The 25323-nt window shown below is 36.7% G+C and overlaps 1 protein-coding gene across 1 annotated transcript in view; it reads left to right on the top strand.

Moving 5' to 3' along the window:
- LOC150096723 (uncharacterized) overlaps positions 1-25323 on the top strand; it is a 125982-nt gene that overhangs the window by 5706 nt on the left and 94953 nt on the right. Inside the window, exons 3-4 of the mRNA XM_090408677.1 lie at positions 3171-3296; positions 11005-11139. Of these exons, the coding sequence (XP_090264803.1) occupies positions 11068-11139 (72 nt within the window). The 5' untranslated portion in view covers positions 3171-3296; positions 11005-11067. The remainder of the gene's footprint in view (positions 1-3170; positions 3297-11004; positions 11140-25323) is intronic.

Here is a 25323-nt window from a genome sequence, read left to right as displayed (position 1 = left end):
ATATTATAAAACTATTCGATTTCGTTATACATTCTGGTTATTTCATATGTCAAAACAAATTTTATAGCCAAGTAGAAGGAACAGCCATGGGAAGTCCTCTTTCTCCAGCTTTAGCCAACTTTTATTTGGAACATTTAGAAAAAGTCCTCTTCACATCTAGTTTCCCTCTACCATCTTTTTGGGTAAGATATATAGATGACATATTTGCTATTTGGCCTCACAGTAAAAACACTTTATCTTCCTTTTTAAACAGTATTAATTCCTTACATCATCGCATAAAGTTTACTATGGAATTAGAAGAAAACAACCAGTTATCTTTTTTAGACGTTCTCCTCATCTGATCATCTTCAAATATTCTTACAACTACAGTATACAGGAAACCAACATTCACAGGTCGTTATATTCTGAAAGAATCAGCCCATCATCCATGTCATAAAACAGGAATTATAAAATGTCTCATCAAAAGAGCCAAAACTAATTGTTCTACTTTTGATTATCTACAGAAAGAACTTTCTACTATCCAGCAACACATGAAACTCAATGGCTTTTCTGAAAAAAGTATTCAATGTCTTCTTACATCTTATAATCCTCCACAAAACAACAAAGATTCAATACGTCGAGTACCTATTCCTTATATCTCCGGTATTTCAGAACCTATCGCAAGAATTTTGAAGAAATATGATTTAACAGCTACGTATTCTCCTATTAACAAATTGTCTTCTCAATTTCCTTCTCCTAAAGACAAACGCTCAACTTTATCTCTTCCTGGAGTTTATCAAATTCCTTGCAACTGTGATCTCTCTTACTTTGGACAGACTGGACGTTCTCTTGAAAAAAGAATCCAAGAACATCAATCATCCATTCTTCACAATAAACCTGAAAAGTCTGGTTTGGCTCAACACGGGATTGAAACTGACCACAGCATCCTTTGGTCCAAAACGCACCTCTTACATAGATCCCGTTATAGGTTCGAACGTTTGTTCAAGGAAAGCGTGGAGGCCTTGCTCCATCATCCCAACCTGAATCGTAATGACTGCATATCTATATCAAAAATCTGGGAAAGCCTAATCAAGATTACTCATTAATTTTTTTTTTTTTTTTTTTTTTTTTTTTAATAGCAAATTCAATCATGTTTCTACTTCAAAATATTTCGTTTCATACTTAGTGATATAACATCACGCGGCATGTTCTAATTTCAACGATCTATTGTTAGTATTCTAGCTTGTATATTTTTTAAACTGTTCTTGTAATACCACCGACGATGGTCTGCTATTTCCAGACCGAAATATTTGGTTAAATAAATATCTTTCTTGTGATTACGTGATTATATCATTCATATGAGTTTGGTTAATTCATGAAAATGTTCATATAAATATTCCTCTTGTAATGATGAGAATTAAACCTTTGTCCTTTCCAGAGTACATGTCCTGTTATTCTTCCAACTACACTACAAAGGCACTTTCTTCTGGCCTTATCTTGTTATTCATGAAGTAATGTTAGACAACATGTAGATGAGAATGTTTTTGTGTTTCTCCATTAAAGAAGAAATCTATGCTAGTTTATGATATGAATTGCATAGAATTAAAACAGCATACTTAGAAGGATCTAGATTTTTTGGTGAGTGGTTAGGGTTGTTTGTTATTCGATAGCCATGCAAACATTTTGTTGAAGAGCAATGGAACTGGATCACTGCTGTTGGAAAAGGAAATCCAGTTAGTTGTAACATTCAAATTTCCAAGGAAGATGACTAAAAGTTGGATTTGAAGGAAATCACTATTGTAAGAAAAGAAATCGACAGGTTCAGGTTTGGTGAAATTAGAAGAGCTATAGTGACAAATGAATTTGATAGAATAAAGTAGAGAGATTTTTTTATCATAAAAAGATTAAAAAAAAAGAGGAGATTTTATGTTGGAGGTTCATTGATCTCTCATATACAAACACATGCATCATAAATGCTCCATTGTTAAACAAACAATAAGCCAAAGAATTTATTTTTGAAAAAATGAGTTCACTAATGCTCCAAGAAGCTGAAGCTGAAATTTGAGTTTCAGATAGAAAAAATAGGTGTCATTTTTGCAGATTTTAATGAACATCATTGAGGTTGGAACTAAGACAATATATATATTTGTGATATAATTCTGGAAGGTTTGGGGGTTTGCCTTTTTTCACATGGAAACTACAATTTACTCTTACCATGGTAAACATGGAGGAACAGTTTGTTATAGGTGGACAGTTTGCTATACCGAATTTCTTTTAGCCCAGCATTATGTGCTACATAATGATTTGCCAAAATTGTGATCTTCATAGTGTCCTCCAGGCATCTGGTTCTAGTGGCATTAAAGTTACTGACTGTCTGTTCTGGAATTCTCCTCCTGAAGGATTATATCATTAGGTTTGATTTAGTATGCTATTTGGAAGCTAGTCTTTCTTCAGAGTGATCATTTTAAAGCTGTATTCTCAAAGAAATGGGGATTAAACAAAGGCATTCACTACCAGGCATAATGCCTGGTAGTGAAACTCCTCTTTCCCCTATTGCTGTCTACAACCACAGAAGCTTAGCATTATTTAAATAATGTTTATATTGCTGAAATGAAGCCTGTTGGCTCTTTATATTTAAGTAACAGAAGCTTAGTTTTTTTTCTTGAAAGGATCACTCCCAGATGGTTTCATTTAGTCTGATGGTTAATGCCTGTGGACTGAGGATATATCCAGGACTAACAGGTCCATGCTGCAGGACATATCTAAGGCTTCTAATGGATCTGCCAACATGAAGATATAGACAGGATTTGATTGCTACAGACTGACAGACTTCACCAAAGTTCAGCATATTCTTCTTGATTGCAGTGGCCAGAATACTAGTTCCATCATCAGCATTTTAACTTCTGAGGTTTGGCTCCAAACAATGCAATTGTACAATCTGTCTTGACTATGTTAAAAGAATGTCTTCAGTTCCTTTTAGGCATTGTACATTGTGGTTTGCCTAAAAGATGACTGAAGAAATCTCTATTCATAGTGATTATCAAAAGCATCATGGAGACAGAATCTGTTCCCTTCGGTAAAAGTAAAAAGATTAAATAATATTCAGTTTTCTGAATCCAGATTTTTTTTTAATCATTTGTTAATGATATTTATTAATTGTCAATAATCATTTGTTATTAATATTTATATAGGGTTGGAATGTTGGTCCAGCTACTTACAAGATCAAAAATTTTCTTGAGTTAGAACAGGAAAAGCTATCAAGTTCCCATGGATGCTGTGATAATAGAGGAGATTATCCCCGGTTCACAGAGCCAAAAGTAATTAATTTATAAAGCCTAGATTCTGGTAGCAGGTTTCATTTTCCATAAACATGGATGCTCATAATTCAGTTATAAAAGTTTTGTAAGAATGATAAAAAATAACATAACGATAATAAGTTCTATAATTATTATTTTATTTTATTTTTAAATATTAGAAAATTCTTTGTAATTAAGATAGGTGCCTAAAAGAAATGTTTAAAAAACTGTTTCATGTTTCAGTTGATTCCACCTTAGGTACAGAGTTGGCTTTCTCAATGCTTGAAGCCTGATACAATTTCTGATCATCAGTCTGTTAATCTGGTCTGTGTACCTCACAAACTTCACATTATTATTAGTAATCCTTAATTAATTAATTTTCTTCAGACCTCACAACTTTAAAAATTCCAGATATCATTAAACAGAATACCAGTTCTCCCCTAAGATGCTATACATTCATGCTTGGCTTTGTTCAAGAAATTTTCATCAGATGATGAACCCAGCCTGGTTGGACAAGTGGTTAGCATATCTGCTCTCTAGCCAGCTGCTGGTTCGAATCTCACTGTGGGCATGGATGTTTGTGATTGTCTATGAAAATACTAGTGGTGGTGGTGGGCAGTAGATGGCATTGGTGTAGATGATGCAGTTCGTAGTTAAGCTATGCATTGTGGAAGGATCACTACCCAGACTGGTTTTGACCTTTATTGAGGTCTCATCAGTGGAAGCCAGACTAAGAGGTGATGCTAAGGTTGAAGTAATGCAGAAGTCATATTTTCACATCACTAAGGCAAGTGATGTGAAGCCATTAGCTTCTATATACGAGTTAACCCAGTCATGAAAATACTTCAGGCACAAACTTAGTTTGCTTACACTTGGGTAAAGGATTAAACTAAGTATATAACTTCTTGGTATCTTTAATTTATATTAACCTGCTTGTTTAATGAAAGCTTTGCAACGGGGAAAGTTCCTGAGGAGTGGAAGGAGAGTAAACATAGTGTCATTGCATAAGGGTGGCAGGTGAATGGAGATATCAAACTAGAAGAAATATGACCAGTTTTTGTTTCTTCCATGGTTGTTGTTTTTGAAAATTGGTAAGAACTTATACATTGAATTGGGCAGATAAGGGCAATATTATTTATGAAGACTAGTGTAGGTTTGTTAAGGGATGCTCTTTATTGTATTACATAAATAAACAAAAAAAGATATGGCATCACATGACAAGTTGGTATTTAAGTTGTAAATGTATAGGTTTGGATATTGGTTTATTGGAATGGATTGGTAACTGCTTTTCTGATAGATATCAGACAATTTAATATGGAAAGACAGTATTATTTAATTGAATGGTCAAATATAGCAAAATAGGGCTATATACATCTATTACAAATCAAGTTTTAAATTGGACAACCATTGCTCCCTTTGTAGCCTGATGTAATTCTGCTATCCATCCCCTGCTGGGAAATTGGATAGGACTCCACTCTCCACTATATGAGACATGGTTTGCAGAGCAGAGTACTCACAATGAAGTAAATATTTTTATCTTCCATGGCCTGTCCTAATTCTGTTTAGGGAGTTAGGGAGGACCATTGTTTGAATGGCAGATCAAATCTAGGAGGCTCAGAACAGGGATCTTAAATAAGTGATCGATTAAAGTTGTGAGTTTTCAATAACTGTCCCTCTCACCAAAAGGAAGTACATGATCTGAGTCAGGTTTGTGGCAGATTGTTTAGTATATTTGAGATCGGTTGTAGAGTATCAGATTTGAGTTTTTTATATTTTTTCAAAGTTTGCAGCCTGTATTCTAAGATTTGGTGGATGATATTTGCTAGGACAGAAAGCTGTGGTAGAGGAGTTATTTCAGATTACCTGAGATAATATGCAGGGTTTGGTTGTTTTATATCTATTAACTTGGAGTGAGTACTTCTACTCCAGATGGGGTACAGTACTCTGCTGTTGAGAAGACCAAAGCCAGGGCAGTCAGATTACAGATAATATTGTTTCTAGCTTCAATCTTATCCCATGTGGTGACCAGGGTTAAAGAATAGTCCCATTGTAGCTCATGCATGTAATAAAAGGTGACTAAAATGGGTACCTAGTCCCTGGGGAGGGGGATATAGCTGGGTTCCTTCTTGTGAGTTTGGGTGCAGGGCTAACAATCCTGCTATGCAAAAACTCAACTTGTTAAGAAAGTCAAAAGGAAAATTAACCGGACAAACTTCATGAATGATCTGGACAACAGAAAAAGGATTATGAATATTAGTTTAGAAGCTGGAATGTCTTGAGCCTGAACAGACCAGGAGCATCGAGGAGAGTGTGTGAAGGATTACAGATTTATAGAGTGAAAATAACAGCATTGCAGGAGGTGCGATGGAAAGGAATGACTTTGTGTACTGAGAATAACGTTTCTTCTTCTTCTTCTTTGGCACTACAGCCCCCCATGTAGGGCCTTGGCCTCCCATTTTTGGGTTTCATAACTCACTATGAGGTGGGGTCGTTACCCCCACACTCAACCATGTGCAATTGTCTGTGAAGTGTTGTGTTCTTAAAACCAGTTTGCCTGCTTTGCAGGAGGAAAAACCCCAGATAAACTGAGGAGAAAAACCCTGCAGTCCATGCCTAAGACCAGCTAACTTGGCTATGTCTGAGAAAGATCCTTAGCTCCTCATGTCAGTGATGAGAATCGAATGCAGGACACTCCTTTCCCAAGCATATGGTTGAGGAGCATGTAACCACTCGGCTAACCACGCGGACAAGAATAAAGTTTAAGATGTTCAATATTTCACTTATATGTAGATATGCACCAACCGAGGACTCTTGTGAAGAAGATAAGGTGAACTTCTGTGAATTACTGGAGAGGATATATGATATATGATCAGTCACCAAAACACGATGGTTCTAGGAGACATGAATGGCAAAATAGGGAAGGAAGAGACCTTCTGACCAACAATTGGAAGAGATAGTGCAAATGAAGAAAGTAATGAAAATGGCACAAGACTAATTGATTTTGCAAGTGGGAAAAATATGATCATATTTACAACTTGTTTTCCACATAAAAAGTGCATAAAGTTACCTGGAGATCGGCAGATGGAATAACACAAAATCAGATAGATCATGTGATGATTGTACAACATGTGACAGATATCATTGATGTAAGAGGAGCACATTGTGATATGGATCATTACTTGCTAATAATTAAATATAAACAAAGAATAAAAATTAATAAGGTGGGTAGAGGATGGAGAACATCAAGATATCACATCCAAAAATTAAAAGATGAATAATCAGACAAAAATATGTTGAAAGATTGTGGGAAGAAATAAATGAAGAGAAAGAGGATGAATATGTCAATGATATGACTACAGATAAAAAAATGGGAAAGGATTAGAAAATAAAATTACTAAAGTGGCTGAATAAATTTAGTTTAATCCTTTATCCAAGTGTAAGTAAACAAAGTTTGCACCTGAAGTATCTTCAGGACTGAGGCAACTCGTGGTAAAGGTGGACCAAGCTCTCATCACTCCTTGTCTTAGTATCTCCCATAATGCAAAGCACATCTCCTTGCAGACATGTATAATGCTATGCATTAAGAGAAGGGCCACTACCCAGACCGGTTTCGACCTTTATTGAGGTCTCGTCATAATGCAAAGCACATATCCCGCAAGGAGATGTGCTTTGCATTATGGGAGATACTAAGACAAGGAGTGATGAGAGCTTGGTCCACCTTTACCACGAGTTGCCTCAGTCCTGAAGATACTTCAGGCACAAACTTTGTTTGCTTACACTTGGATAAAGTATTAAACTAAATTTATTATAGTCTAAACAAGTGGGAAAAAACTTCCAACTTCTTTCTCTAAATCCAGAATAATTTAGAGAAATTATTCTGGATTATTCTCGTATAGGTAAATATGACTTCTCCATTGCTTCCACCTTTGTATCATCACCTCCAGGTCTGCAGAGACCGTGAGGGCAATTTTCTTGATAGAAGGGAGGAAATTTTGAGAAGGTGGGCAGAATATTTTGAAGATCTCCTTCAGGATAAAACAAGCTTCAAAACTAACATTCCAGAAGAAGATGAGCTTAATGAACCCCTGGCAAGTATAAGAAAAGCTGAGACAGAGGAAGCACCAGAGCTATACGAGGTGGAATTAGTCCTAAAGAGAATGAAAAATAATAAAGCACCTGGTGAAGACGGAATACCAGTCGAGCTATTAAAATTGGTGGGCAGTCACTATTAATTAAAATCCATGAGTGCTTGTAAGAGGTATGGGAAACTAAGACTCTGCCTATTGAATGGAATACTGCTATTAACTTCCCTATCCATAAGAAAAATGACAAGTCTCTGTGCCAAAATTATAGATTTTATTATAAATTTAGATATAAATTATAATAGATTATAAATTTAGCCAGCCTGGTTGGCCAAGTGGTTAGCATATCCACTCTCCAGCCAAAAAAGGCTGTGGGTTCGAATCCTGCTGTGAGCATGGATGTTTTTGGGTGTCTTTGCAAATACTAGTGCTGGTAGTCAGCAGTAGATGGCATTGGTGTAGATGATGAAGGTAGTTGTGGAGAGTAGGTGCCCTCCCTCAATGAGTCTTTGGACTTCCTGGAGGTGATAACGATACTGGCAGCTAGATTGCAGCTTTTTATAGAAGAAACACTGGGTGACTATCAATGTGGGTTTAGAAATGGTAGATCAACAACAGACCAGATTTTTACAGTACGAACTATAATGGAAAAATACTATGAGTTAATGTTAATCTGCACCATTTGTTTGTGGACTTTAAACAAGCTTATGATAACATTAATAGGGATAAGCTATTCAAAGTCATGAGGGAATTCCAAATTCCACCCAAATTGATAAGATTAATTAAAATGACACTCGGAAACCCCATGTGTAGAGTACAAAATACAGGGTGAACTCACACCAGAGATCAGGATAACCAAAGGATTACAACAAGGAGACCAACTATCAACAATGCTTTTCAACCTATGCCTTGAAAGAGTAATATGAAATGTAATCATAAACAGAGGTGGAACTATTATCAATAGAAGTCTACAGCTTTTGGCTTTTGCAGATTATGTGGACTGTATTGGAAGAGCTGAGAGAAGTCTCAGGGAGGGTTATAGACAAATGAGGGAGGAGGAAAGAAAATGGGCCTACAAACAAATGAAATTAAAACAAAATACTTAATTGCCAAAGATAAACAAAAATTTGGAAACATCCAAAGTTTCAATGAAGATGAAGAAACCTTTGAACGAGTACAGATTCACATATTTATTATTATTATTATTATTATTATTATTATCTGAGACCTCCAGGGAGGCAAGGACTCATCGAGGGAGGCTGTAAATTACCCAACCCAGCTATCATACCTACCCTTGAATTCATTCATACTAGATGCACTCACTACCCATAAGGGCAAATTATTCCACCCACTTACTGCTCTCTGGGAAAAAACCTAGCTCTTACCCCTTTCTTGACTGCAAATAAATTTAACTTCCATGGATGCCCCCGTGTTCTCTCCCCGCCTTCCATATAACAAAAAATTTCATCAGTTGAAATGCTATAACACCCATTCAAAAGTTTATAGACCTCTATCATATCAACCCTCTTTCTCCTGTTAATCAGTCTGTAATCCATATACTCGCAATCTGTCCTCATAATCTAAATCCCATAATCCAAATATAATCTTTATAACTCTTCTTTGCACCCTTTCCACAGCTTCTTTATCCCCTTGGAACCCGGGAGATGAAATCTGAGCACAGTAATCCAAGTATTGTCTTATCAAAGCCTTATAAAGAGGCAAAATTACTTCCTTATCCTTACATGTCAAGGTTTGCTTCAACATAGCAATTATCCTCTAAGTTGTATTTGCACTTTTGCTATGTGACCTTTGAACTTTAAATTCTTATCCACCAATACACCAAGATCCCTTGCCTCTTCAATTTCTTGCAGCATAACTCTGCTAATATAATATGCCGCTGGAACTCTAATCATGTCAAAGTGCATAACTTTACACTTACTAACATTAAACTGACAGCCGTTTTCGTTTGCCCAGATTTCCAGTCTATTCAAATCATTTTATAATTGCTGAATATCAGTAGCATCCCTGATTGCCCTGCTTATCTTTGCATCATCAGCAAACAATTGCAAATTTGATGATAGACCCTGCTTGATGTCATTAATGTATAGATTGAACAATAATGGCCCAAGGACTGAACCCTGAGGTACACCACTGCTACCTTAAATCTGGCAGATTCACACCCACTGTATACCACTTTTTGATATCTGTCTGTCACCCATCCCCTGATCCAAGTCAATAGATTATGTTTCAATCTCATATTCTCCACAACAGACAGTTTTCACAACAGTCTATCATGTGGTATCCTATCAAATGCCTTAGAAAAATCCAACATTATCATAGTGTATCCATTCCCTTTATCCAACTCGGCCATAACATTATTATAAAATATGAGCAAATTGCTAAAACATGATATTTGGGCTCAGTAATAAGAGAAAGTAATGATGTGTCAGTTGAAATTACTTATAGAATAGCTGCAGCAAATAGAACTTACTATAGTATCCAACCATTATTAAAATCTAATTTGATTTCAATAAAAAGTAAAATCCGGCTATATAAACCCTAAACCCATACTTTTGTATGGCTGTGAAACATGACAATGATCCAGAGAAATAAAAACCAATTACAAATATGGAAACAAAAATTATTAAGAAAGATCTTTGGCCCGGTTAACAAGAATGGACTTTGGAGAGTGAGGAACAACCAAGAAATAATGGAGAAATTCAATGATGTGGATATCATTACTGAAATAAAGGTGAGAAGACTGAGATGGTTAGGACATGTTCAGCAATGAGGGATGACGGAGCCGTAAAAAAGGTCTTCATGTTTGGGCTGGGTGGATCTAGACCCAGAGGATGACCAAAAAGATGGCTTGACAATGTGGAAGGTGATTTAAAGAAAATGAGAGTAAAAAATTGGAGGAAGAAGGCACTGAATCGTGAAGAATGGAAGGCTATCCTGAGACAGGCCCAGGTCCTAAACGGACTGTAATGCCAAGGAGTAGTAGTAATAGTAGTAGTAGTAGTAGCTTCAATCTTATTTCCTAGTTGTTGAATATGCTTTTTGTAGATGAGATAATTTAAATAAATATCTTAATACCTTAAATAGTTTTAAGGCTATTTGTACCTCTTCCCGGGATACTGGGTGCACGAGTTCAGGAAACTCGGGTTCCATCCTCAGGATTTGTCTGGTGGAAGCTTATACACCAATTTTCCTGGTAGAGCTGGAATGAATCTTGGAGGTTTTCAATAAATGGTTAGTTATTTGAGACCTTCTGACCAACAATTGGAAGAGATAGTGCAAATGAACTGCTTCCTGTGTCATGCCTTCTTATACTACATAATGGTCTCATTTCTCCCAATGGTCTTATTTTACTCTTTTTTTTTCTTTTCCTCTCCATTCATTCACAACCATCTTCACTTTCGCCTCTCTTGCTCTCCTATTCTTTTTATAACCTTTAATTCTCTTATTACTGTTTCTACCTACCAACAGCCTGTCCAAGTAACTCATACTAAACCCATTCAAATGGAATCTATCATTATTATAATGATACATTTGCTTTTTCTTTCAGATTTTTGCAGACTCGCTTTCTGTTTAATTGTAGCTTATATTTTATTATTATTTATCATAAATTGTTTTCTTCACACTAGTTTGTGACTCCAGGTCCTGGTCATTATGGGAAGGATGGAATACCAGTTAAGGGCATTGAGGATATGTACAATACACCAGTAACTAAAGTTGGAGTGATGGACTCTAAAGTTGAAGCTCAAAAGGCATTATCTGTGGTAATTAATTATGACCTTAAATTTCTTATCCTATTTCATATTTGATAATGTAGTCATGAACTGAAATTATAAGAATACATTAATTTCTTTTCAAGTTTTGAAAACACTAGTAACTTGATATGTCATGTGATGTTTTTTTATTTTCTGTGTGAGAGATTTGTACAGAAAGGAAGAAAGCAAAGAACAAATATCATGGCTTTTCTGCTTAAGCTGAATTTGTTGGTCTCATACAGAGGTAGATGGGTGTTATTCCTGAAAACTCAGATTTTTAATCTTTCAAAATAGACAAACTGGATAGAGAATACATCCAATTAATAGTTAGAATTATTATTATGAAATCGTCATCTCTATGAAGTCCAAAAACTCAAGTTGGAGGCACATACAACTTATTTATTCACACACTGCCTATCATACTTCTCCTTAAAGTGTTTGCAACTACTTTTGGCAACCCGCTAATTCACCAATTTTCGTTAAAAAAAAAAAAAATCTAGCCTTTACTAACCACATTTGTACAAAACTTTTGGGGTGATTCCTGGTTCTCTCTCTTCTTGTTATGAATTGAAAAATTTCTTCTGTATTGGTCCTATAGTACCTCTCTATTCACTTGTATGTTTCTTATAAGTAATTTATATCGTATCCCTCCCTTTTTCTTTTGTCCACAAAGTTTATGGTATTCAGTAAATCACCATAAACAATTTCTCAAACAACAATTTATCTAACCATTCACTGAAAGGCAATTAATCAAACAACAATTCATTGAATAATAATTAATTGAAAAAGCAATTCATTAAACTGCAGTTCCTCGAATGAACAATTTGTTGATTGGCAATTCATTAAAAAGACAATTTATCAAAAGAAAAATCATTGAAAACCCACAATTCATTGAAAAATTATAATTCGTGAAATCTACAAATCATCAAATGAAAACTTCACCAAAAAATGAATTATGACAAGTAAGGAGCCTGTTTATCAGAAATGACTTCAGTTTTTATTGAATTAGGTGTGATGTTGAAGCTTACACCAGCAGGTTTTATTATAAGAAAAACTAAGGAGGTAACTTGTTTTGTCTATACACAAATGCGAGGAGCATTAGAAACAAAGTAGTTGAGTTTATTGTTTGGTAAATACACTGTGGCCTAAAATTGTTGGCATTAGTGAAACTTGGCTCTCAGACGCGGATATATTAACTTGATTCAAATGTAAAGGGTTTAGTATTTTTAGAAATGATAGATAGGAGATGAGGTGGGTAGGGCAAGTACTATTAGTGATATCAACTGACTTGAATCCAGTTAGAATAGAAACTCGTTAGAGCAATAATGATAATAATATACTGTGTAGCAGTGAGTTTGAGGCTATCTGGTGTGAAGTGGAAGTTAACAGGCAGAAATATATGGGGTGTTGCTATAGACCTGGCAGTTCATTTGTCAGGTCATTTGCCATTATTTGCTAGGGATGAAGAAATGCATCACCAAATTACCCACATGGGTGTGAAACAAGTAATTATTATCGGTGATATAATTATATGAATATTGATTGGGTAACAGAGAAAATTCATGATAAGAATGAAGGAGAATATATTGAGCTATTGCCAGACAACTTTCTCAAGCAGCATGTGAAATAAGGAACTCAAGGTCAAAGAGTGTTAGATTTGATCATAGCAGTCAGAAGGTTTCTCAGTTGTGACTGTTTTTCCACCAGTTGATGACAGTGATCGAAGTGGACAACTGATTGAATGTTCCAATCAAGACAAGTTACATGTAGAACTACAAATCTGGAAATGATAAAGAACTCAGGAGAATACTATCTTTGGTTCCACTGTATCAGTTACTGAATGGGATATCAGTAGTGCATGGGAAGCTCTGAAAAGGTGCTTAGATGATGGGTATCTGAATGTATCCCTAGAGGTTCAAAGAACAAATAGGATGGACATGAAATATATGAACAATCTTATTAAGCAAGGGATCCATAATAAGAAGATTATTTGAAAGGAATATTGTGAGAATAAGAGCAAGAGGAGTTATGAAATATGTAACACAGAGGCTAGAAGAGTTATGAGTATTGTATGGAACTAAGTTGGAGTATGAAAAGAAAGTGGCTGTGTATGCTAAAGGCAACCCAAAAGAATTTTATCTTTATGCTGCAAGCAAAAGAAAGAATGAATGTGGAAGAATAACATTACTGAAAGAAGACGGTACTCTTGTGTCAGAAGCTGATGCAATACTTCAAATAATGAGTTCTCACTTCACCCAGATCCATCAACCTGGAGTACGTGTTATAGTTCATAGGAATATCAGTACGTAATTTAAGGGAATGTTCAATCAAACTGGCTGACCCATTTAGGTGTTTGTATAATTTGAGTCTTAGCGCAGGAAAGATACCATAAGAATGGAAAGAATACACAATAATCCCATTGCACAAGGATGGTGCAGAGACTTATGTGTCTAACTATCTACATATAAGTATCTTTGGAGTGATTATGACTTAAGTGAGTAAGGACTTGCATACAGAAGTGTGTTGACAAAGAAACTATACTTTGTTATTATTATTAACATCTGACCTAAATGGAGTTAGAGACTCATCGTGGGAAGTACATACCATTACACACAAAGCTCATCATAATGCCTTAAACTGATTCAATGTGTATACATTCACACTCAGGCAATGCATTCCACTCACCAACCACTCTCTCCACTCTCCGTGTAAAGAACATGCTCCTCACTCCTCTGCTCACACCCTCCTTATATAGTTTTCAGGGATGGCTTCTTGTTCTACCCCTCCCTCCCATTCTATAAAAAATCTCTTCCATGTCAACCTGATAGCAACCCTTGACTAGCTTATATATCTCAATCATATCTCCCTATTCTATTCTATTCTATTCTATTCACAAGGCTTTGCAATTTACATTTTCTCAATCTTACTCATATTCCACATTCCAAAGACCAGCGACCACCTTTGTGAATATTTTCTGGACCCTTTCTAACATATCCTCATCACCTTGAAAAACCAGTGACCAAATTTGTGCATAATAATTCATATGAGGCCTGATCAAGGCCTTCTAATGGCATGATAACCTCTTTATTTCTGCATGTCAGGGTCCTCCGCATCATTGCCATTATCCGATGTGACATATTCACAACTTGTGCAATGTAGCCTCAGAATTTCAGGTCCTTGTCCACCGTCACTCCCAGATCGCTCATCTCCTCTACCTTCTTTAAAGTTTCCCCACCAAGTGCATGCTTTGCATCCCATCGTTGCTTACCAAATCTGAAAACCTTACACTTTGCAACATTGAACTGATAGTTCCACTTACCTGCCCATTCATGCAATCTATTCAAGTCCTCATGTAAGGCAATAACATCTGCTCGACTCTGCATTATTCTCCCCAGTTTTTCATCATCTGCAAACAATTTTCTGAAGTTGCATTTCATCAGTTAAACACATCTCAATATCATTAATATACAAATTAAACAACAATGGTCCCAAAACTGACCACTGAAGAACACCACCAGTGACCTTACTCTTTCGGAATACCGTACCCCCCCCCCCCCCATATACAACTTTCTGCTACTCATCTGACAGCCAGTCACCAATCCAACTCAAGTCTGATGTTCAATCCCATCTGTTTCAATTTATTTAACAGCTTATTGTGTGGCAGTCTATCAAAAGCTTTTATAGAATCTAAGTATATGCATCTGCTTTGTCCAAGGCATTTATCACCTTGTTATAGTACAGTGTGTCCCAAAATTCATGCAAGAAGTAATTTTGATAGAATACGCGCTCTTTTGTCGAATTTTCCATGACCATTTTGCATAAATGTGGCTGAATTTTAGTGATACAGCGCTCAATTTCCTCTTTCAAGGCATGGGTGGTCGTGGGCTTGTTGGCATAAACCTTAGACTTCAAAAAACCCCAAAGAAAAAGTTCAATGGCGTTAAGTCACATGATCTGGGCGGCTAATTCTGATCACCAAAACGGGAAATTACATGACCAGGAAATGACTCATGCAGTAATTGAATTGTTTCTCAGGCTGTATGGCATGTGGCACCGTCTTGTTGAAACCACATGTCGTCCACATCCATATCTTGCAATTCAGGCACAAAAAACTGGATTATCATGTCGCGATAGTGAGCACCATTAATTGTTATTGCCTTACCAGCCGCATTTTCGAAGAAGAATGGACTGATGATGCCTCCAGCCCAAAATCCGCACCAAACAGTGACATGTTGTGGATGCATTTGTTTCTCAACAATCACTCGTGGATTTTCTGAACCCCAAATGCAACAATTTTGTCGATTAACGAAGCCATCAAGATGAAAATGAGCCTCATCGCTGAAGATGATTTTGTTCGAAAAATAAGCATCCACTTGTTGTTGTTCCATAATCCATTCAACGAACTCTCTTCGCTGTGTGTGTGGTCATTTTTAATAACCCTGAACTGTCAGCTGTCACGCTGTCTTTTTTTTCTCGTTGGCAACACTTTACCGCACAAATGGCGCTAAATTTAAATCTTGCGTGAATTTTGGGACACCCTGTACATGAGTAAGTTAGTAAAACATGATCTGCCTTTAACAAACCCATGCTGACAACTACAGAGAATACTGCTGTTATCAACCCATTTCTATATCGTACTCCTCACCAATCTCTCTCTCTAGTACCTTCATCACAACTTCAGATATACAGATTGGTCTATAATTTGAAGCCACAGCCTTATCACTCTCTTTATGCAGTGGAACAATTTTACCTTCTTTCCACTTTCTTAGAACCTGTGTTGTTGTTGTAAGACTTATTAAAAAGCCAATGCAATTCCCTGGAACATTCCCTTAAGATGTATGGTGATATGTCATCAAATCCTATTGCCTTATTGACATCAAGGTTATTTATTTCCTTATATAACTCCTGCTGACTCACAATTAAGCTATCCTCTCCTATCTCCTCTATACTTGAGTTTCTCATGGTTTCACCCTGATGAGGATGAAACACCCTTTTAAATTGATCAGTGAATACCTCAACAATGTCTTCTGCAGCATTTACCATTATACCATTTTTACCCATTTATTTATTTATTTATTTATGCTTATGGCTATATGAGACTGGTAAGTGAAGAGTACAATCACAATTTATAGTAACAAATGATGAAAATCTTAACATATAAAAGTTCATTACATAAAAGGCACAATCAGCTAAGTCTTTCCCTTTTTTCTTTTAAATAAAGCAAAAAATTAATTTGTCATAATCAAGCCAGGGGCAATTATCATCCTACTGTAACAGGTATGACAAGGCTGTATGTTCTCACAACACTTCGCAACATAAATGTAACTGTATCCTAGGTTTAATTAGAGAGCACATTACATCATCTTCTAACATGAGGAGGAGTTCTGTTGATACCATGATGAGGACTATGAGAATAACGTCTTCGTGGTGAGACAGGACCGTGATCTTCTGTTTCCTCCATAACCACCGCCACATCAACTACAAATCAAGATCCAGGCTGGAAAGCCAATTTAAGGCCTCATCCGTCACTTTGTGGATGTCCCGTAGGCCACCACCGTGAAATTGGCTCCTTGGGCAGTCGTACACAATATGAGTAATCGTCTGAGCCACGGGAGAACAATCACAATAAGGGTGATCTGACAGCCTCCATTTATGTAGAAGGTAGCCACATCTGCCCTGACTAGTTCTGATCGTGTTTATTGATGACCAAATCTTCCTAGGAAGATCAAAACCAGGCTGTGGAGCACAGGGATCTTCTACCAGGAAGTCATTTGTTAGTAGATTGTTGGACCAGTATTCTCTCCATATTGATGGCAGCGCAGCTGAAGAGAGTTCATCCATGGACCAGAGAGGCTTTCTAGATTTGAGGCATAGACTAGGTGGGTTTATGAGAGTCTGATGTAGGGGCAGGAGTGGGTTGCTCACTGCTTTATTAAATTCCTTAATCGAGGCTTGTCTTCTCCGTATGTGTGGTGGAGCAATGTTAGCTAGGACAGGCAGCCAGGAGAGAGGGGTGCTTCTCACTGTCCCACTAATTGTGTGCATGGTAGAGTTTAGCTGGGTGTCTATAATGTTAGTGTGTGTGCTTCTTTCCCAGACAGGGGCACAATATTCTGCTGCAGAGAATGCGAGGGCTAGTGCAGACGACCTTAGGACTTCTTCACCACAACTCCAGGTTATTCCAGCAAGCCTTGAAATAATATTATTTCTGGTTTTAATTTTATTGGAGAGGTTGATGGGTTAGGCTTCTGTCCAGGCTCACCCCAAGGTATTTTGGGTGAGGCTCGTGTTCTACCAATTTTCCACAGAAAGAAAGGTTGAGTTGTCGATTCGCCTCTGCATTGTACAGGTGGAATACTGAGGACACTGTTTTCGTTGGATTTGGCTTTAAGTACCACTGCTTAAAGTACTCTTCCAGGGTGTTCAGGTCTGTATACAAGGTTGATTCTAGGTTGGTAAAGGAGGTGGATTGATGTAAGATTGCTATGTCATCGGCATACATATACTTGCTTGATCTGGTATGAGATAGATCTACATGTAGATGTTAAAAAGTATAAGGGATAACACAGAGCCCTGAGGAAGACCGTTGTGAAGGAATCTAAGCCTGCTCTTTTTTCTGCCAATATGGACCCTGATCTTTCTGTTGGAGAGAATAGAATCAAAAAGTTGTAAAGTTTTTTTACACTTTATAATATTTCATAGTTTTAGGAGGAGGCCCCTGATCCAGACAGTGTCATAAGCAGATGTTAGGTCAATGAAAGTGGCTCCAGATTTAAGTTTCTTCTGGAAGCCTGCTTCAGTTCGAGTTGTCAGGGCCAGGACCTGGTCACAGCAACTTCTTCCTGGCCTGAAGCCAGCTTGTTTAGTAGGGAGTGCTCTTTCGATGAGTGGTGAAATTCTTTTAAGGAGAATTCTTTCAAAGAGCTTAAAGGTGGTGCAAGGCAAGGAGATAGGTCACAGGTTTTTCACATCATTTGGATCTTTCCCTGGTTTGGGCACGGCAATTATTTTGGCTTCCCGCCATAGCTTTGGTAGTTTACCAGTCATGATGATTTCTGAGAAAAGGGCAGCCAGCCATGTTTGACCATGTTGACCAAGATGTTTTAGGAACTCAGGGAGTATACCATCCACTCCTGCAGCTTTGCCATTCTTGGTAAGTTTTAAGGCTGTTTGTACCTGTTCCCGAGATACTGGGTGTACGAGTTCAGGAAACTCGGGTTCCATCCTCAGGATTTGTCTGGTGGAAGCTTGTACACCAATTCATCCTAGAGCTGGGATGAATCTTGGAGGTTTTCAATAAATGGTTAGCCATTTGATCAGGAGTTATCTCTGTTGTTTTGTGTGTTGTTGACTCTGCTCCACCTAATTTTCTCAGAAGTGACCAGCTTCTCCGACTAGATGTGACGAAATCGAGTTCATTGATGGTTGAGATCCATCTTTCCTTTCTGTTTTTATCCAGGGTTGATACGAGCTCCTTAGCAATAGTTGGGTCTTCAGATTCCTCATATTTGCCTAGGTGTTCCTCACTTTCTCTACTCCAACATGGGATATATACCCATTAACATCATCTTATCATAATCATTCTTCCTTGTACTTGCCACATATCTAAAAAGCTCTCTACGGTTTTTCTTCGCTGGATTTGCTAATTTCTGCTCATACTGAGCGTTTGTTTGTTCTCTCCATGTTATGTATTTCTTTGTCAGTTCCCGAGCAGCATTTATTTTCTTACTGCTCAACTCCTTATTCCATGCTATGGCTTGACGCTGTCTCCTAAGTTTGTCATAATCACCAGCCTTGTACTTCTGCATATATGCTTTCCTCACAGAAGTCTGCATATGCTAGCCACAACTTAGGTGATCACTTCATGATCCTCTAACAAACTGGAGGAAAGTGTGAGCCCTACTTACAATTACAGCCTCTGATGAAATGATCAGATCTAAAACTCTCAATCCTTGCATGTCCTCCTTTACATGCTGTCTAAGATAGTTGTTTCTCAAGAACTCAAGTAATTTATTTTCCTTATTCCCAAATGCTATCTCTTCATTCTAATCTATACCACCATAATTAAAAAAAAAAAAACATAATTAAAACATACTTTGCAAGGAACAATATGGATTTACTAAAGGGAGATTATGTCAGAGCAATTTGCTCATATTTTATAATAAAATTACAGCTGAGTTGGATAAAGGGAATGGATGCACTGTAATACTGTTTGACTTTGCTAAGGCATTTGATAGGATACCACCTGAAAGGCTGTTGCATATACTAGGTGATTCGAATAATATGGAATTGGAATGTAAACTACTGGCTTGGATAAGTGGGTGGCTGGCAGACAGTATCAGAAAGTGAATCCACCAAATTTAAGGTAATCAATGATGTACCCCCAGAGATTGGTCCTTGGACCATTATTGTTGAATCTATATATCAATGATATTTGAAAAGCCTGAGGATATCTTCAATTGTTTGCTGATGATGCAAAGACAGGCAGGAAAATCATAGATGTTACTGATATAAAGCATTTACAGGGTGATTTGAATAGGGTGGAAGTGTGGGCAAATGATAAAGGCTATCAATTCCATGTTAGTAAGTGTCAAGTTATGCGCTTTGTTTGATGAGCAATCTAACAGCATATTATATTGCTGAGATTATGCTTGGAGTAACTGACAAGGCCAGAGATCTTGGAGTTATGGTGGATAGACATTTGAATTCAAGGATCACATAGCACAAATTGCAAATGTAACTCAGAGGATAATAGTGTTGATTTATCCTGAGTTACAGTTTGAAATGAACATTAGTATGTAAGGATATGGAAGTCATTTTGCCCTTTACAAGGTCTCTATATGACTGCACCTGGACTATTGTGTTCATATTTGGTCTCCTATGTTCAGAGGGGATGAAGAAGCTGTGGAAAGGGTGCAAAGAAGAATTACAAAATGATATTAAGAATATGGAATATAAATTACGAGGATAGATTGAGACCATAGACACTGGTATGCAGGAGAAAGAGGAGCAGTATGACAGAAATCTATAAACTTTTGAGAGGGCCTTAGAGAATGTTGGTTGATAAGATTTTTCATTATATAGAAGATGGTGAGAGGAGAAGGGGGGTTATCTGTGGAAGTTTGTGTGCAGTTAAGAAAGGGGTGAGAGCTGGATTTTCTTCTCACAGAATCATAAGAGAGTGGAACAGTTTAAATAGAAGGTATGGCAGGTGGTGTGGGCAATGTATTGCCTTGCTTGATGAGTCCTTAAGCCCCTGGAGGTATAATAATAATTTTCCCTTGCATATTTTATGTGGGTCAAGTTCTTCATTTATTTTTAAAATGTCTGTTTCAGTCTCTGTGTGTATACTGTATATTTACATGATATGGAAAAAAAATTTGTGAAAAATAATATTTACTCAAGACCAAACACAGGACTTTTTCCAGACACTTATTTTAGGCCTCCATGTGTGTGTGTGTGTGTGTGTATATATTACTTATATGAATATAGGAAAATAAGTAAAATCTTTCCATTTTAAAAAGTATGTGTAGCATTTTTTTCCTTCCAATTTTTTTTTTTTTTCCAGACTACTAACCTTTCTAAAAGTTCCTCTAGTGGATGACTAGAATCGAACTTAAAATGGTCTTTCTATGGGCAGCCTAGCACTATAAATGCAAATGTCATTTCCACAGTGCTACACAGGCCTTAAGAAAATTATCTCTCTTTAACTGCTCGATTTGTGCATTGATTTGGTCACTTGGATTTCTTGGAATAAAGAAGTAGTAGAGATCATGCAAAGGCATGTGCTGCAGAATGCTCCACCCTTCCCTCTTGAAGACAAATTGACGTTTATGGGTTACAAAATTGGTTCCCTGAAAATGAATTGGTGATTTATCTAGATATAAATCACCATCCCTCAATGAAGTAGCATGTACACTTACAGAATAATACTGTAAAATACAACAAAATAATTATTACAAATCTCAATGACCACCTACAAATGTTGTGTGCATCTTGGGTAATGTTAGGTTATTGCTACCAAACACTTTTAAACATATTTTGCAAGAACATTACTCTTTCAATGAATTATGAAAGGATTTCACTGAAAAATTTTAGGTAAATGGTTTTTTGATCAGTTGCTTTTGCAATGAGTTGTCACATGATGAATTGATGTTCAATTAATTGTTTATTTGATAAAATGCCATTTCAGTGAATTGCTATTCGTTAAATTGTGGTTCAATCAACTACTTTTCTGATGAATTGCCATTTGGTAAACTGTCTTTTGATTAACTGTTTTCGATTAATTTTCATGGAACCAATTTTGTAACCCATAAATGGCAATTTTGTAACTCATAAATGCAAAATGCTCCACCCTTCCTTCAAGAGGGAAGGATGGAGCATTTTTCAGCACATGCCTTTGGATGATCTCTACTACTTCTTTATTCCCAAGAAATCCAAGTGACCAAATCGATGCACAAATCGAGCAGTTAAAGAGAGATAATTTTCTTAAGGCCTGTGTAGCACTGTGGAAATGACATTTGCATTTATAGTGCTAGGCTGCCCATAGAAAGACCATTTTAAGTTCGATTCTAGTCATCCACCAGAGGAACTTTTTCTAAGCTCTCCTTTGGCTGGTTCCTGAGTTAGACAATCTCTGGCATGGGGAACAACTGGGTTTTTCTCCTGAAACTCATTTTTTTATCCTGTAAACTGAAGAAAATTGACCATAGAACCTACATTATTTCAGACAATAATATAATATTGCCTTAGTGTTGGGGACCACAAGATGGCAGTACTTTTTTATCTATTATCACCAGATGCTATTTAAAATTAGTGATAGTCTTGGGGCCAACTATCTCTGATTGGCTGCAATGGAGTTTGATTGCCTCCTCAGGGGATGTAAAAGATAAGGCTAAAACAGCCTTTCCTATTCCCCATGGGGAATAAAAAGGTATTTGCAAAATTTTTTAAAATAATTTTCTTATTCCTACTTGTTGATGTGTTTTTAGTATCCAAATATGCTAATTTTAATCTCTTCTCTTCCCCCTACCCAAGGATCTCAAGCTTCAAAGTTCTTACATTCTTCTTTTCATCCTAAAGTGTATAATATTACACTTTACAACACTGAACCAGCAACTATTATCCTTTACTTATACTGTTAATGAATTTAAATCATCCTGTGGAGAGTTTTTCCTGTGGAGAGGTTACAATGTACATTATACTTGACAAGAAATTTTATTCTTGTTTTAATCTTATACCCAAGCATAAGTCCAAGTGTGACGTAGCTTCATGATTCTACTTATATATAGAGGCTGTTAACTTTACATTGATTGCTTTAGTATCCCATAATGAGAAACATTATGGGATGAGTCACTACCTAGAACAGTTTAAACTTTTATTGGGGAACTTTGATTGGCAGAGAGCAAGGATTATAAATGATATGTTAACAGAAATGTGTGAGGAGAAAGGAGTGCAGTTTGTTAATGTGTGGAATGAGTTTGAAGGATAAAGTGAACTGTATAGGAGCAATCTGCATTTGAGGGGTTTTGGTGTGAGTCACTTTTAGAGACTGCTGCTGAAAGGTAGAGAAGTGAGTGTGGAAAATAAATCTGATCAAGTGGAAAGCGACAGATAATACAGGTTTTTTGCATGTAGAGTTGTGAATGATTTGAATGCTTTTCCTGAGAGTAGTATCTGCAGAGAATTTCAGTGTGTTTAAGGTGCAGTATGATGAGCTGGTATGACAAAAGAGCCTCATAGATGAGTCTTTGGACTCCATGGGGTCTTGGGATAATAATAATAATAATAATAACTGTTATAGAGTGGGGATATTGCAAAGTTGGGATACTCCAGGTCCTTGCAAAGTGGTCAATCAATAACTCAATTTGTTTCATCTGCTTCTTTCATTTCGCTACCATCAGCACTCACTAAAGCTATCTTCATTATCAGCATCATCATCATCAAATTCCTGCCATGTATCCTCAAGGGTGTACAGGATATGATAGCACTACATGAAAAATTTACATCATTACTAACTTCCTATCTATAATTTTCATCCAAATCAGTCTGTTACTTGTCAAGATTCCAACATTATCAGATCTTATATTTCTATCATCTAAGGCATAGGCCAACAGCAGGCCCGCAGGCCACATGCGGCCTGTAACGTGATTTAGTGCGGCCCACTGCAGGATAAAAACTATATTAAATTATATGTATTATCAATTTAGTTATTAGTTTTGACCACAGATTTTCTGATTGATATACTAGTTATATTCATTATTTCTGATGATGGAAACACTTTATATTCTCAACACGGAATCAAAATTGCTTTAAAAAGATTACTCAGTTTATAAAATCTACTACTTCTCTGTGCGAGTTGTAGTAGTGGGAGTGATAGATTTCTATGCGCTCCAGAGTAACGCATCATTGAAAGTCATTTGCTCTGCTCTGGTTACAGTGATCAGTTTCAAGTATTTTATATTGTTCTTCCAGTAGTAAAATGATTTAAACAAATTATAGCAATTCAATACATATAACTATTTCCTGAAAAAATGCAGTTTATTTTTATTAGTCTGTCTAAAAGTGTGTGGCCCATGACGCTACCACACGTCACATATTGGCACGCGTATAGAATGAAGTTGGCCATGCCTGATCTAAGGCATGTTTTACTGTATCAATCCACCTATATCTTGGTCTTCCTCTTGGTCGTTTTCTTGCCAACCTGGCAGAGGACACTCGTTTCGCTAATCTTTCTTCGCCCATTCTGTTTAAGTGACCATACCACCTGAGATTAGCGCTGCTAATGCATTCCTGGATGCTGACAATGTCAAGTTCTTTTTTAATATGATACAGCCATTGATGCCATCTGTTCACGCCTCTAATGTTTCTCAGGACTCTCATAGCGGTCTCAATTCTTTGGTCAAGTGTTTTACTTCTGACCCAGCTCTCAGATCCATAAGTTAAAACTGGTTTGAATACTGTCTTGTATACAGCTTATTTAGTGTTCCGACTAATTTCTCTCTTAAGCTGTCATTTTTGCTTTTACTTGCTACTTAGTGCAAGAACTCGAATATTTTTACCCTGCTTGGCTAATTTCTTCTTGTAATCTGATTTTGCCTTCCTTACCATGCTGGTCTCATTTCTTGCCTGAGCTTTGTACTGCTTGTGACCTTGCTGATCACTTTCTCCTTATACATCCACCACAACATTTTTGTCTTCTTTTTTTCTTTGCTGCTCCGGCTTAATGATGCTACTCATGTATGCAACTCCTACCTGATTTATGCTGCTGACTTTGGGTACATAGTCTAATATTACTTCTTCAGATGTCCCTTGACTATCTCCCATGCGCTGCTTCGATCTGCCTCCTAACTTTCTCATAATTACCTGCCGTGTAGTTCGATATGTGACCATCATCATCAGCCATTTTTGATCCAGTGCTGTTCACGCTGGATGAATGCTGGATGAATGCCTTTCCAAGATGACTCCAAGACTGTCAGTCAGTGACTTTTTTCACTCCTTCTCCTGTTGTTGCTCATGCAAATCTGATTTCATCAATCATTGCAATTTTGGTCGGCCTTGTGGTTGTTTTTTCCTCCTGTGGAATTCAATCTGGTACTTTGGTCCATTATCGATATTGTCTTTGAGCAATATGCCCGGCTCATTACCATTTCAAATGTTTCATTCTTTCTGTAATGTCAGAGACTTTGGTTTGAGTTCTTGTCAAATTATTCCTTTTGTGATGCTGTCTTTTGATTCCAAAGATACATTTATCCATAGTAAATTGAGTTGTGTCTTAGTTTTTGCATTTAAATCCATTTAATGCTCATGTTTCATAGCCATATGGCAATATATAGGGCAAATGCAATGGTTAAAAGCTTTCCTTTACAGGCATAGTGGTAATGGCTTTGAATATTGACTAATTTTCCAAAAGCTTTTGTCCCAATCATCATTCATCTTTTAACTTCTTTCGTGGTATTTTGATCCATTGATATCTGTTATAAGTGTATGTAATGATTCACTTGTTCAATTTCATCATTGATTTTTATTATTTCTGGTTGTACATAGCTATTGAACATAACTATATACAACCAGACATAATAAAAATCAAAGATGAAGTTGAACAAGTGAATTATTACATATAACTTTAAGCCATATACATACACATGCTTCAAGCTAGATGTTTTGCTGGCAATTTGGAGTTCATAGATACAA

The sequence above is a fragment of the Typopeltis vanoorti genome, chromosome 18, assembly GCF_054136105.1.
Source record: "Typopeltis vanoorti isolate ZY-2024b chromosome 18, IOZ_Tvanoo_1.0, whole genome shotgun sequence".
Classification (NCBI taxonomy): domain Eukaryota; kingdom Metazoa; phylum Arthropoda; class Arachnida; order Uropygi; family Thelyphonidae; genus Typopeltis; species Typopeltis vanoorti.
Note: the sequence above shows the minus strand (reverse complement) of the source record. Positions and strands in the feature narration are given on the sequence as shown.